The sequence below is a fragment of the Solanum pennellii genome, chromosome 3 (genome assembly GCF_001406875.1).
Source record: "Solanum pennellii chromosome 3, SPENNV200".
NCBI classification, from domain to species: Eukaryota; Viridiplantae; Streptophyta; class Magnoliopsida; order Solanales; family Solanaceae; genus Solanum; species Solanum pennellii.
The window spans coordinates 68,718,265-68,732,256 of NC_028639.1; the positions used below are offsets into that span (position 1 = coordinate 68,718,265).

The window sequence follows — 13,992 nt, forward strand, 5'->3', positions numbered from 1 at the left end:
TTATATGGGCCACGTGAGCTAAAACTTATATGGGCCAGGTGGGCTAAAACTTATATGGGCTTAAGGTCTTTACTAGAGGTAGCTAGACTGGACAGTCAAATAAGAGCCCAAATGGGCCAAAATTCAAGTTCAGTAAACCTATATGGGCCAAACTTATCCAATTCAACCAGAAATATTTAGGTGCATGTAATTTTGCTACTATTAGATCCACTAAAATATAAAGAGAGGTGATCGAGATTCATTATGTATCTTAGATAAATGTATTTGTGTATATTTGATATGATTCACTAGTATTTGGAATACCAGATACATATGAGAGTGGTGAGCGAGATGAGAAAGAGACCAGTGAGATTTGTTTTGTATCTCAAATACATACGAATCTACTTGGATACAATGTATCTAGAACAAATTGTGCCTAATTTCGACCACGTATGGAGATATGTATCTAAACGTATCTAGATGCACCAAAAAGTGCTAAGATACATCATATTATAAACTAGAATATATCTAAGTAATTAGCTCTTAAACTAGTATGATTTACGTAAATTCGAAATAGTTTTGGGGTATTGGTACCTATATACAATCTTTACTATTTATTTACACATTGTTAGTCAAACGGATTAGTTTTAGAAAAGAGAAGCCCAAAAGATGTGGGTATTGTATAGCCCAAAAGGAAGGTAAAAACAAATCGTCCTTTGTTTCATGCTCCATAGAAATTGACAATAGAATGGTGACACTAAAACAAATAATTTAATGGAAAAATAACTTAAATACATAACTATAAGTTTTATATTCTCTAATTTTCCCTTCTTTTTTTAAATATTACATAATTCCCTTTTTTTTTAATTTTAGTAGAAGTGTATAGATACATAACATTCTCTCTCCTATAATACACAATTACCCAATATAATGCCTATTTTTTCTCCATTAAAACACTCAATCTTCTAAATCAGTTTTTGGATTTTGAATTATTAATTTTAATTAAAACACCCAATTTTGAAATTTTGAGTTTCAAAATTCAAAAAATTTGAAATTTCAAAAATTTGGACAATTTCTCTTTCTTGCTTCATCACGTTTCCAGTTCTTCTTTCTCCATCATCGTCTTTCTTCTTCTTAAACCAGCATCTTTTATTAGTTTCTTCTTATTCTTCTTAATCCATCATCGTCTTTATTTTTCTTAACCCAGCATCTTTTATTGGTTTCTTCTTTTTCTTCTTAATCCATCATCAGTTCTTCTTTTCTTCCCCTTTTTGTTTTGGTTAATTGTTCTATTACATCATAGTAATGGATCCGTTAATTAATAGAAGGATATATGATTCCGACGATGAAAATTGGAAAGAAAATAGAAAAAAGTCTTTGCATGATCCTATGAATCTTCAGAAGGATTCAAACAAAGACTCTGGCGAAACATCAAAATCAAAGGTTGTCAAAATACAACAAAAAAAGAAAAAAGAAGCAGCAAACATTGTTGTTAGGCCTACACTGTTTCGGGTTTGTATTTTTGTACTTAAAACTGTTGTTGAAATTATTAAAAATTTTAAGGAATCTAATATGTATCAAAAAATCATGAAAATTATTATCATGTATCAGACAATAGGTTTAATACATGAGTACTAAGTGGATTATAATGTTTAGTCTATGCTTTGACACATGAACTAGATGTGTATCATATGATTTCCTATGTATCAAGGGTTTTTAAATTTTTTATCATGTATCAGTGATTAATTTCAATAAATGCGCCATCAAGTGTGCTTGCTGATACATTTTGAATCAGTGTGTATAGTGTTTTAGATGATGCATTGATACATGAATTTGTTGTGTATCATAATATTTTCTATGTATCATGAGGTTTTGAAAATTGTTATAATGTATCATTCACTAAGTTTAATAACTGCGTCATCAACTGTGCTTGATGATACATATAGAATCAGTGTGTATAGTGTTTAGTCGATGATATAATATTTGATTTTCAAAATTTGGAAATTAATATCCAATTACGTGCTGATTTAATGCTGAATGATCTGTTACCGTAAATTGAGCTGTTTTAGTTAACAAGATTAAATGTACCGTTTTTCCCCATTTTTTTCTTAACAGTTTAAAATTACCATGTATCATTTACCATGTATCACTAGAGTCTAAAGTATCACGGCACAACAATTTTAAGGGATTTTTAGTAAATACTAAATTTGTCGGGACAGAGTGTAATTATTGAATTACACTATGGGATTCCTTAAATTTTTACTAATTTAATATGAATGGTTAAAAGTTAAGTTGATAAATATATATTGATTACTTATAATGAAAATATAAGTGTGTATATTATATTTTACATCTTATATCTATTAACTTTATATAAATATTGAGTTTGATTTTTTTATTATCTATAATAAACTTGTAATTTTGATTAATTATGTTGAAGGTTCGATGATCAATTAAATCCCTACACTTCAAAACTGATCTGATTATTATCCAAAAAATCATGTTCATATATGCTCTTAATAATTCTTTGTTACTTTGAAACTAATATGATAACTGATAATTTCCTATGTTCTTGAAAGTTAAAACTCTATCACCTTACAACAATACAAAATTTACACCTATTTCTTCCCCTTGACTTTTCAACTTAATCTTATCTAATAAAAAGTGCAACATGACATTTCATAAATTATACTTCCTTCGTTTTAAAAATATAATTTAGTTTAATTTGGAATAGAGTTTAAGAAAAGAAAGAAGATTTTTTTATCTTATGGTTTTAAATTAAAGTTATGTTAAATGTATCAAAATGTCCTTTAATCTTGTGGTCATAAACATATCATGTGAAAAGTTAAAGTTAAAATTTTACTAAAAAAGAAAAAAAGTCATTTTTTTAAAATAAATTTAAAAAAATAAAAATATTGTTTTTATACGGAGAAAGTAATAAACTAATTTGACCAGGGCTGTTTGGTAGGAAAATCATATTATTGGAAAATGTATTTCCCTTTGAATAAAATAATGCTTTGTAGTATGTGAAAAAAACATTTTTTTAACAAGATGATATCCTGTCATACATGTCACATGGACTCTATCACACTTGTAGAAAATAATAAATATACACAGGAAATGTCTTTTGACTTGTGGAGTTCACAGTTAGCAAACAAGCACTTTAGTTTAACAAAAAGAATACAAAAGAGAAAAATATATCATTAGTTCTCCCTTTTTAGGTCGAAAGGTAAAAGGTAAAACTAATTTGTACTTAATGAAATTAATAGTTCCCTCATATGTTTTTTTTTGGAAATATGTTAGAGAGGAAATGAGAATTACACTAAAAAGTTTGAAAGGTAAACTGTATTAAGCAAGAGTCGTGTAATAAGTTTGATCGAGAAAATATATAATATTTTTAATTTAAAATTTAATTTTACTTAAAAATGCTAAAATATCAAGTGCTTAATTAACCCGACGAAAATTCTACTATATAAATATAATTGTCTATCAGTTTTAATATATTAGGTATATCACAATAAATAAAGGTGAAGATTTGCCGTGATGGACCCCAATACTTGTTTATAACGGACCTTTAACAATCTGACACTTAATATGACCGTTACAAATTACTATAATTTCAAAATTGGTTTACTGTCAGCCGTCGATCTCTCTCAAATCAACGGTCCATGTTAATCCCCCCAATATACAGGATCTTGTTCTTTCCCTCTTTCCCCAACTTCTCATTTCTTCTGTTTACTCGAGACCCAATTTAGCTAATTAGCTTCGATTCCATCAAGAATCTTTGAATTTTTACTGAAAGTTGTTAACTTTCTTGCAATCTAAATAGTTTTAGCTACTGGGTTACTCGGGAATCAGCAAGGGCATGTTTGGGACTGTGAGATTTTCTTGATAGAATGCCAGTTTTCACAAGATCTCAGATAACTGACTCGCAGCCGCAGAATGAGCAACGAATTAGACAAAGAACAGATCAAGAAGATACCCAAATGGCTCGAAATTTGAGAAATCCACATCATGGTTTGAAAGAGAAGATGAAAGCACTTACCCTTTTGTATGAACAGCAAAAGCAAGGCTCTGCGGCTATCAAGAATCAATCTTTCAAGCCTGAAGATTCAAGATTATCGAGTCACCCTAGTGTAGACCTTGTTAGTTCCGGGAGAAGAGCTGAGAAAGAGCAAAAACAATCAAAGCCAAGTAGTCATGTGATGAGGGAGAACACTATGCATAGTTCGACTGTAACAAGAACTTATGTGCAGCCACCGCCGCCTTCTGGGTTGGATGATGGGAAGGAAAATGTCGCGGTGGTGGCAGGTGGTGACAGAATAGTAGGATTTTCATACCCCAAAAGGGTGAATCCGTCGAGTAATGTGGCAAGAAAGCTTTCATTGGGAAGCTCAACAATGCCGCATACAGAGCCTAGGGCAGCTAGAAGGATAGTGAAAGAAAATGTACAAGAGTTGGATTCCATTACGGAGAAAGCAGCCAGCAAGGGTGGGGGTGGTGATGATGGTGGTAGTAGAATTCTTGTTTTTGTAAGGCTGAGGCCAATTTCAAGAAAGGAAAGAGAAGCTGGAGCCAGGTGTTGTGTCAAAATAGTGGATGGAAGAGATGTTTATCTGACTGAATTCGCTACTGAGAATGATTACCTTAGGCTGAAGAGGCTCAGGGGGCGCCATTTTACTTTTGATGCTTCCTTTCCTGATACTGCTACTCAGCATGATGTTTATTCCACAACGTGAGTTGGAACAATTTTAATAACTTTCTGCTGATTTCACTATTTCATCCATGATACATTAATCAAGAAAACAACAATTGTCAAACTTGGCAATACTATGAGCCTTTGATATTGGCGTGTTCGTTACTTAATAATTTGTGGCTGCAGTGTCATTTGTAGAATCTATTTAAGGTCTAAAAGCCTCTGATGTTATTGTTGTGGCAACTTGATAGTTTGTGGCCACAGTGACATTCGTAATTATCTTTTTGTTTATAAAAGCCTTTGATGCTCTAGTGTGTTAGCAACTTGATAGCTTGTGCTGCAATGTCGTGTGTAGTATCTTTTTATTTCTTTAAGGCTTTGTTGTTAGTGTGGTAGGAACTTGACATTTTCTGGCTGCAGTGTCATTTGTAGTATCTTTTTATGTCTAGAGCCTTTGATGTTAGTGTGGTAGCAACTTGATAGTTTGTGGCTGCAGTGTCATTTGTAGTATCTTTTGAGGTCTAGAAGCTTTAAAATTTGCATTTTAGAGGTATGAGTATTTGTTAGTTTAAGTCTTCTGACTGAGCACATTGTCTGACTAGCAGATCTTACCTAGTTGTTATATTTGGTAGGCTACTAAGTGCTCACGTTAAGGTTTTTCTTATGCTGAACTATTGGAATAAAATGGACCTAAATAGAGTGGAATCAATATAGAGTATTCATTCATCAGACCCTACTTGGTAATGAGTCATAGGGATTGGTTGATTGATTGTCAAAGTCGTGAAAGTTTAACAGAATTGTGAGGTTTAATAGATTGTTTGATGAGAGGGGATTATCTTCTGTTTTATTTTCTTGAAGTCAAGCTTTTGCTATCAGAGGTAAAACTACTTAAGTCTACTCCACCTTGATTAAACTGTAGATAGAACTGAACACTTGGATTCTTGTATTTTCCAGAACAGCAGAGCTTGTGGAAGCAGTTCTGCAGGGAAGAAATGGTTCTGTGTTTTGCTATGGTGCCACAGGTGCTGGAAAGACTTACACAATGCTCGGTACAATTGAGAATCCAGGGGTAATGGTTTTAGCAATCAAAGATCTCTTTAGCAAGATACGGCAAAGGAGCTTTGATGGGAACCATGTTGTGCATCTTTCATATCTAGAGGTCTACAATGAAACCGTGAGAGATTTGCTGTCCCCGGGAAGGCCTTTAGTCCTAAGAGAAGATAAGCAGGTATGTGCTTATTTCTAAAGAATGATCAGCTTCAAAAACATTAGTGATTGCCATTTGTTTCTAAAATGGATAAACTGCTTACTGCTTGATATTTTTCTTTTCTAGTCCCTTCTTTTATACCTGTCTACTAGTAGTTGTAGTAGTTTCCGATCAGCGCTTTCCATATATAGAAAGAAATTAGCAAAAGGGTGATCATCTCACACTGCTTATAATGCAGGCAATAGTGGCAGCAGGGCTTACACAGTATAGAGCTTACTCCACAGATGAAGTATGTATTCTTGTTTTCTTTTAGTTTGGTCATAGTAGAATATTAGTTGCTAAATCAAAGTTTTGTTTACCTGTGTTTCTTTTATGGAAACAGGTAATGGCGTTGCTCCAACAAGGAAACCTAAACCGAACCACAGAGCCCACCCGCTGCAACGAAACGTCCTCACGCTCACATGCTATTCTTCAGGTCATTGCAATTTTGCCATAGTCATAATTCAAGCAGAACCACCACCGTTTCTTGATTTTTAATGAATTTTTTTAGTCAACACACAGGTTGTTATTGAATACCATGTCAAAGATAGTTCAAATAACATTGTAAGCCGAGTCGGAAAGCTTTCACTCATTGACCTTGCGGGTTCAGAAAGAGCTCTAGCTACTGATCAGAGAACCCTGAGATCACTTGAAGGTGCTAACATCAATAAGTCTCTTCTCGCACTGAGCAGCTGCATCAATGCTCTCGTTGAGGGAAAAAAGCACATTCCTTATCGGAATTCTAAGCTCACTCAACTACTCAAGGATTCACTGGGTGGTGCTTGTAACACCGTGATGATTGCCAATATTAGCCCAAGTAATCTTTCATTTGGTGAAACCCAAAACACACTACACTGGGCTGACCGAGCAAAAGAGATCCGAACAAAGGTTAGATAACTCATAACTACTACTACGCGACATTGTTTTTTGAGCTCTGGTTGTCATCATAAGTAAAATGCTTTGATTGGTCATCATGATTTTTTGCCTTGGCGATACAATGTCTAGTTTCGAATTAAGGTTTGGTTGATTGATTTACTATTCTCTACGTGTACTACTTCAAATGAATGTGTCATTTTAGAAGTTACTTTTAGATACTAAAATCTCTAGCCCTCTGCAGTCATACTATCTTTCTGCATCTTACTATCATACTACGTAATACAGTGACTTAAAAGGAGGTGTACATTCATTGCAGTGTATGTAATGCTACTATCTCCTTTGAAGTATAATGAGTTTGAAAAAAGAATGAACAGTAATGCTTCTAAAAGTTAATTCCAACTCAATGTTTTTTATCTAATGCCAGAGCAGTCCAGTCCGTAATGACATGCAGATGCAGTTGACAAATACATTAGCTGTGAAGCATCTATTAATTTCAGTATTTTAAGGATGCATTATCATCCTAATATCTCCTTTTACTAAGTGCAGGCTTATGATGCACATGAGGAAATGCAAATGCCTGATTCTGAAACAGATCAGGCCAAGTTATTGCTTGAGCTGCAAAAAGAGAATCGCGAATTGAGAATGCGTTTGGCTCATCAGCAGCAAAAGCTGATTACAATCCAGAAGGAAAATTTGGCTGCAAACTCTTCCCCTGCCCCATCAATAGTTTCCTCTATCTTATCACCAGCACCTTCTTCTGCTCAGGCAAATGAAAAACGAAAAGCAAGACCCTCTTTCATGGCTGGAAATTGTTTTACCCCAGAATCCAAGAGAAAAGGTGCAGATGACCCAGTTAGAGATCTAAAAAAGGTGGTTAAGGGATTGGAGGCAGAAATTGAGAGACTGAAAAAGGATCACGTATTGCAGATAAAGCAGAAAGATGATACTATCCGTGAGTTGTCACGAAAGAGTGCAAAACCAGCAGGAGGGACACAAGTGGGTGGTGTAAAAAGGATTGTTACAAGGGCAAGCTTGCGGCCAAGGGAACCACATGATGTTCATTTGAAGAGTCCAAGTCATCGGTTTCATTCTCCAGCTCCCACGGCAAAAAAACGCAGCTTCTGGGATATAACAACAGCTAACAGTCCATCAGTTGTCACTTTAAATGGAAGAAAGACCAGAAGCCATGTTAATACTGAAACAGTAGCAGCTCCATCCATGCTTCTCCAGGTACATTCAACATCTTCTAATCTTCTACTTCCATTTCACATATCATTTATTTCATGGAGTTTCTGGGTATCCATGCTTCTTCAAGTATATTTTCATATCTTCTTCTACATTCACTTCACATGGCCGAATAGTTCAATAACTCTTTACTAATGTTTTTGAATAGATATGGACTTTTGCAAGTGAACAGTTGAACAATGGTCCTAATATATTTTAAATTTTAGCTTACAAGAAAAGATTAGATGTTTCTTGAAAATCCATAGCATCATATAACATCAAAAACAGATGCCTGCCCGTCAATACCAATCAAGTGAATTTGGCTATACTAATAATCCTCACCATCCATGTCACTCCATTTAAGTCCGTCTGAGCGCAATAGTATAAAAACATTACTCTCTCTGGCACAAGAAGTTATCTACATCTTTCACTGGCACAACAACCAACTTCATAATCATGCTTTGAAAGTGTACCTTTGAGTTTCTTTCTTCTGCAAACTGATGCAGCTTGCATATCCATGTTTCTGGTTTGTGTTCATGTTTGGGCCGCATGTATTCAATTGCACCACTCAGCCAGGATTTGCTCGCCAGAATGTAAAGCACTAAGGAAGGCAGATCACTTGGCAATTCCAGTCTGGTTGGTGGCGGTTCACAATCAAGCTTATCGTTTGTCACCCGGGAGCAAGGCAATGGAGGAGCACTCATTCACTAGTATTAGACAATAGACTAACTGTCTAACAGTGATTAAATCTAGTTGTTTATGACTTCCCTTTGTCTTTTTCTTCCAGATTACTAGGGCTACTGAAGTCATGTTATTAATATTATTTCTGTTATGGAAATTTTGAAGCACCATTTGCTTCTGTATACTACTGTGCTTTTGGACACCCGTTGTTGAATGATGAATTTTCTTAGAGGGGCACTGTGTATCGAAAATTAACTGGAAGTGAATCGCGATTTGGACACAACAAAATTGGAACAGCACTAGCCAAGAAAGTTTAAATAGGCAAAAAGTAAAAAAAAGAGCTTCACACCAGGATTTAACTGATAAAAAATCCTGGTACTCTTTCAAAGCAACTACATATCTGTTTTAAATACTTTCTCACAGTTTAAGCAGTCATCAAAAGCTCTTAACTGAATGAAACATGGAGAGCTTCTGTTTGGACGTGAAAGAAGAAAAAAGTATTTTAAGCTCCATTTCTATTGTCAATGACCCATTTTTCCTTGTTTTGGAGCACTAATGAGTAATGTAAGGATATCTTTGAGCTATTTTGTTCGTTGAAGGGCATATTTGAACAAAAAACGTAATATCAAGGATATATTTTAACCAAAAACAATATAAGATAAAGTTATCTCGTTTTGAATAGTTTAAAAGTATATTCAGACATAGCATCAAAGACAGAACAATTAGATTCAAATGAATCAAAGTTATCCAGCTAAATATATGCTACCAATTGTAAACCTAATAAGAAGTTGGTTAACCCATTGATATTGACATCACTATGAATGTTGTTTCTTGTTTATTCTTTTTTTTCTATTTAGAGAAAAATAATGTGGTATTTGGATCAACTCGGACGTATTTTGATAATTCCAATCGTACCTATTACCTCTCATCAACAAAGATATTAGACAATTCCCATATATGAAATGACATTGACTTCACACTACAACAAAAATATCATTAGCAACAATTAAGAATATGTATTTGTAGTGGCAATTGTCATTCTTTGTATATGTTCCTAAAACCTTTAGCGACATTGGTTCTAATGGCACTTAACTAATGTCGGTAAAGAATTTAACACTCTTTATTTATGTCAATATTTAATACCGCTAAAAGTTATTTTTGTTGTACTGTCGTTACGAATGTTGTTTTGTTACTTGTTACCTTTACGTCAACAAAGGAATAAGATAACTCTGCCAGTAAAGATTACACATTATGAGATGAAATTAGGACAATTTAGCATTATTTTTTTAAATTTATGATGAGATTTGAATCATTAATCTCCCATGATCGAACGTTATCTTCATTCTTTTTTATTTTTTTTTTACCAAAATGTCTTGAATACTCTTTTAACAACGGTCGTAATTCCTTTTTGTCCTACAATTATTTTTGCCTGATAGACAAAAAAACAAGAAAATGTTAACAAATTAAATTAAAGATTGGGTATATTTAGCAAGCAATAATTAAAATAAATGCACTATACTTTCCTAATGATTGAACCATTAGTAACAGACTAAAATAATCCTAACATGCCCAAAATTGTGTCATATCTTGCTAGGACCTCTAAAATCCTTAAGCTTTTCATTTTTATAACTAGTATTTTTCCTACTTAACTTATTATGTATCAAATTGTAATTGAATTTGCAAATGATTAGATGGGACATACTAAAGCCAAAAACAATTCATCAGCATTTTTATATTTGTGCTTATAAAATTGATTGATCAAGTAGCGGCGGATACAAATGTTCTTTGAAAACTTAATAATTTTTATATTAATTTTGTATCTTTACTAAAAAATTCATTAAACATGTATGTGGACTCAATTATCATTATTTATTAATTTGAAATAGTTATAAAAAGCTATTAAACAACTATTGAAACTTTGAATAATGATAGCAACATGATAAAAGAAAACCTCGGTTACTGTGAAAATGTAACCTTATTAATTTTGATATTTTCATTTATTTGATTGTTGTACTCCATCACACATCCACTAAGATGGCCCCCTTATCTTTTTCACTTTGTATAAAGGATATTGGAAATAAAACAAATAAATATAAAGCCTTGAAAATAGGAGAAGAATCATTACTTACGGTAAACAAAACTTTTGTTTGAATGAAATGAATATATACAGCTTTTGTTCTAATAATTAAGTTCTAATAGCATCATAGTTTACCTACCCTTTTATTATTTCATTTATTAGTCATTAATAAGGGGTCAGAACATTATTCTGAAATAAGCAAATGGACATAGACATATTTACCTAAATAAAATTTTGGAACATGTGGTCATATCATCGAGAGGTCACATATTCAAGTTGTGAAAACAAGTTTCTTGATGAAATACAAAGTAATTATGTGTACGTACACCGCAGTGTAATTTGGGCCTTTCCCTAGATTCATGGAGTAGCTGTAGTTCGGTGTAACAATGTTGTCCTTTTTAACCTTCTCAATCAAGTGAATTTTGAGGCAACGCTAAAAGTTGTCATCGTATGATCAAGAGATCACAAATTTAAACTGCGAATTCTAGTAGATTTCTCGCATAGCGAGAGTTAAGTGTATCATGTTGTCCTTTTTAACCTTCTCTAACTAACTTTTAAACACATCCTTGATAATGGATATGTGTGTCAAATAAAAGATGGGAAAATCTGGTAAATTTGAAACTTCTAATGGTGTAAAGGGAAAGCTAAGTTCTAAAGCTGAGTAACATGTCAGTCATTGAAGGAAAGTTTGGGTTGATTTTTGCTTTTGAGAACTTCTATGATGTAGCTTTATTAGTAGTAGTAGTAAATAGTTTAATTTCTTGGGATTCTCATGTTACTTTGATCAAGTCTAGACACCAAAACCAATGATTGGAACATACATTTTTTATACCCTTTGGATCAAAATTTATCTAGTATTGTATCTAGCTACTTGCCAGAAAAAGGAACCTACCAAATCTTTAAAGATTTGAGGGAGAAAAAAGCAGTCAAGAAAAGAAGCAAAAGGAATAACAAACCCCTTTTGTCATGACAATTTGAATGAAGGGGTGTTTGTGCTAAACAGATTCAAGAATTTCAATCACAAAATGCCAATTACTTTGATGTATACAGGAGAAACTTATGTGACAAAATGTCATGGTATCAACAGAGAATTAGAAGACAAAAAGAATAAATATTTGTCTTATATGATCATGCACTAATTCAATCATTTATAGGTAACATATATTTTCCATTCCACCCAAGAAAGAGAGAAAAAAAGATTACAGTAACCAATTGTTATCCAAAATAACAAAGAAAATAAAAACATAGAACATTGCTAGATCTCAAGAAAAGATTAATATATTCAGTTAAAAGGACTTATAATCTAATATTCTAGTAAGGTTTGGTTTGATAAACCTTAAACTCTTAGCAAATAAATGCTAAGTTCAGGAGCTCCATTACTATCAGGATTCATCATATAGAATGCCTCTGAATCTCTAGATCCAATAACTCTCTCAAATTTAGCCCTCATATACATAATCTCACCAGAATCAGCACTTTCTTCTTCTCCATTACCTGGCAAAACACCAGCACCCATTGATATTGGCTCCACAGCTTTAAGTATCTGCAGTTCTTTTGCCCCAATTTCTCTTCTTGTTGCAAAGCCACATTTTTTACCATTGCAGTAAGTCCTCCACACAGGCTCATCTATGAGTCTAGACACTTTTTTCTCTTCCTCCTTATCGCATTCCAACGCGATTCTGACCAATCCAGACGCCATTTCTCGGACTAAACCACTTATAGGTGTGGCTAGTTCAACTAAGAAGGCTGGCTGGGAGGTGGAATCTTTTTGAAATGCAAAATGTACATGTCCACGCCTGTGCCCAAAAAGAGTGCCAACAACTCTTGTTCCAAGGCCTTGTTGGAAGTTAGACCTGTTTCGCCCGAACGCTGTTAGGACAGATTTTAGCCTGGCTACTGCTATTGTTTGCAGCTTCCTCCTAGTTGCTGAAGAAGATTCTTGCTTGTCCTCAGCCTTGTTTTCATGGATGGTGTTTAAAGTAGATGACTTGGTGTTTGAATCTTCAGGATTCTTGAAAGAATGTACCTTTATATTCTCTGTTTTCCCTTCTTCAGTATTTCTGTTTGGAGATGAATCTTTTGATGTTACTTCTTCTTGTTCTTCATTGCTGACTTTAGCTGTCCAGTGGAACTGCCTCTTAGAGGACAAGTCTTGGAAACTCTTTGCCATGATTGTCTTCATCTAAAAAAAAAAGAGTGGGAGATGCACCTTTAAAGTGATGGAAGAGTGAGGGGCAAAGAGATTCTTGTTACTACTACTTCTTTATTCAAGGGATTTTCTTTTTTCTCTCTTTTATATTTTTTTTAAATTTGTTTTGCTTCTACTACTTTGTTCAAACAAATAAGAATCTGATAAAGAAAAACACAAGTGTCCCCACCAAGTGTCATGGGAATTGGGAGTAGTATAACACAACACAGGGAAAAGTGAAGGCTTGAGAGGATGTGAGGAGAGAAAGGTAAATGTTTTGAAATAAAGAAAGGAATCTCAGGGAGACATAAGATGTGTTATTTCACTTTCTTGTGGGGTATGGTGAGAAAAAAAATAGCTTGACTGGCTCTTTTTTGACCTGAACAAAAACAGTGAAAGAGAGAACCAAAGAAGCATCACTATTTACACTAGACATCCTCCCAACACAACCTTCTGCTTCATGTATGATAAAACCTGCACACAACAGTAATGATGTTTGCCTCAGATCAGTAATCACACACATTCTGAAACGTTGCAAAATAGATGAAATATTATGTTACTACTCAAGACACAATAAACCTGCGATAGACAATGCATCAAAACTGACATTCTTTCAATTCTCTCATTCCTCTTTCATTCTTTTTTTGCAGGAAAAGAGAAAAAATGCCAACCATATGGTGGGCCTAAATATCGAAGGCTTTTTCTTCAACGTTTGGAAGGGTAAAAGGTTTGCACCAAAACCGAGTATGGCGGAGCACCAAAGGCACAACTTAGCAGTCAAAGAACTATAGGAAATCATGAGACAAATCCTAGCAGAAACAAAGTCAGTAAAGGATAATGGTGGATCCAAAGTAAACAGGAAACTTACAGGGAGGACCCTAGGTTGTTGCCATGAGCACTAAGTTGAGTTGTAAAGCCATTACAACAATGACCAAATAAGTGTATAGCGACCATCACATTCATTATTCGTCCCCTAATGGTTTTCAGTGCTGTGACAATTTTTTTATTAGGTAAAAGTAATAAAG

General features: G+C 33.9%; 2 protein-coding genes across 4 annotated transcripts; one reads left to right on the forward strand and one right to left on the reverse strand.

Moving 5' to 3' along the window:
• The first annotated feature begins 3,599 nt into the window (after positions 1-3,599).
• LOC107012343 (kinesin-like protein KIN-8A) lies at positions 3,600-8,935 on the forward strand. Of its 2 annotated transcripts, none has more exons than XM_015212158.2 (7): positions 3,600-4,714; positions 5,630-5,903; positions 6,121-6,171; positions 6,265-6,357; positions 6,444-6,809; positions 7,344-8,027; positions 8,528-8,935. In XM_015212158.2, the coding sequence occupies exons 1-7, from the start codon at positions 3,876-3,878 to the stop codon at positions 8,624-8,626; spliced, it is 2,406 nt and encodes an 801-aa protein (XP_015067644.1). In that variant the 5' UTR covers positions 3,600-3,875; the 3' UTR covers positions 8,627-8,935. The 2 variants fall into 2 exon arrangements, with proteins under 2 accessions (XP_015067644.1, XP_015067646.1); XM_015212160.2 differs by having other exon boundaries at positions 3,603-4,714; positions 8,594-8,935.
• A 2,991-nt stretch (positions 8,936-11,926) lies between these two features.
• On the reverse strand, positions 11,927-13,945 carry LOC107012208 (protein MIZU-KUSSEI 1). Of its 2 annotated transcripts, none has more exons than XM_027915850.1 (2): positions 13,836-13,945; positions 11,927-13,441 (listed from the first exon to the last, which is right to left on the reverse strand). In XM_027915850.1, exon 2 carries the CDS (start codon positions 12,959-12,961, stop codon positions 12,116-12,118), a length of 846 nt encoding a protein of 281 aa, XP_027771651.1. In that variant the 5' UTR covers positions 12,962-13,441; positions 13,836-13,945; the 3' UTR covers positions 11,927-12,115. The 2 variants fall into 2 exon arrangements, with proteins under 2 accessions (XP_027771651.1, XP_015067468.1); XM_015211982.2 differs by having other exon boundaries at positions 13,547-13,945.
• Between the last annotated feature and the right edge of the window lie 47 nt (positions 13,946-13,992).

Bases quoted from the DNA above. Each gene is read 5' to 3' on its own strand.
- LOC107012208 (XM_027915850.1), bottom strand. From the start codon at position 12,961: ATGAAGACAATCATGGCAAAGAGTTTCCAAGACTTGTCCTCTAAGAGG.
- LOC107012343 (XM_015212158.2), top strand. From the start codon at position 3,876: ATGCCAGTTTTCACAAGATCTCAGATAACTGACTCGCAGCCGCAGAAT. The intron at 4,715-5,629 runs GTGAGTTGGAAC...TGTATTTTCCAG, and splicing joins CATGATGTTTATTCCACAAC to AACAGCAGAGCTTGTGGAAG. The intron at 8,028-8,527 runs GTACATTCAACA...AAACTGATGCAG, and splicing joins CTCCATCCATGCTTCTCCAG to CTTGCATATCCATGTTTCTG.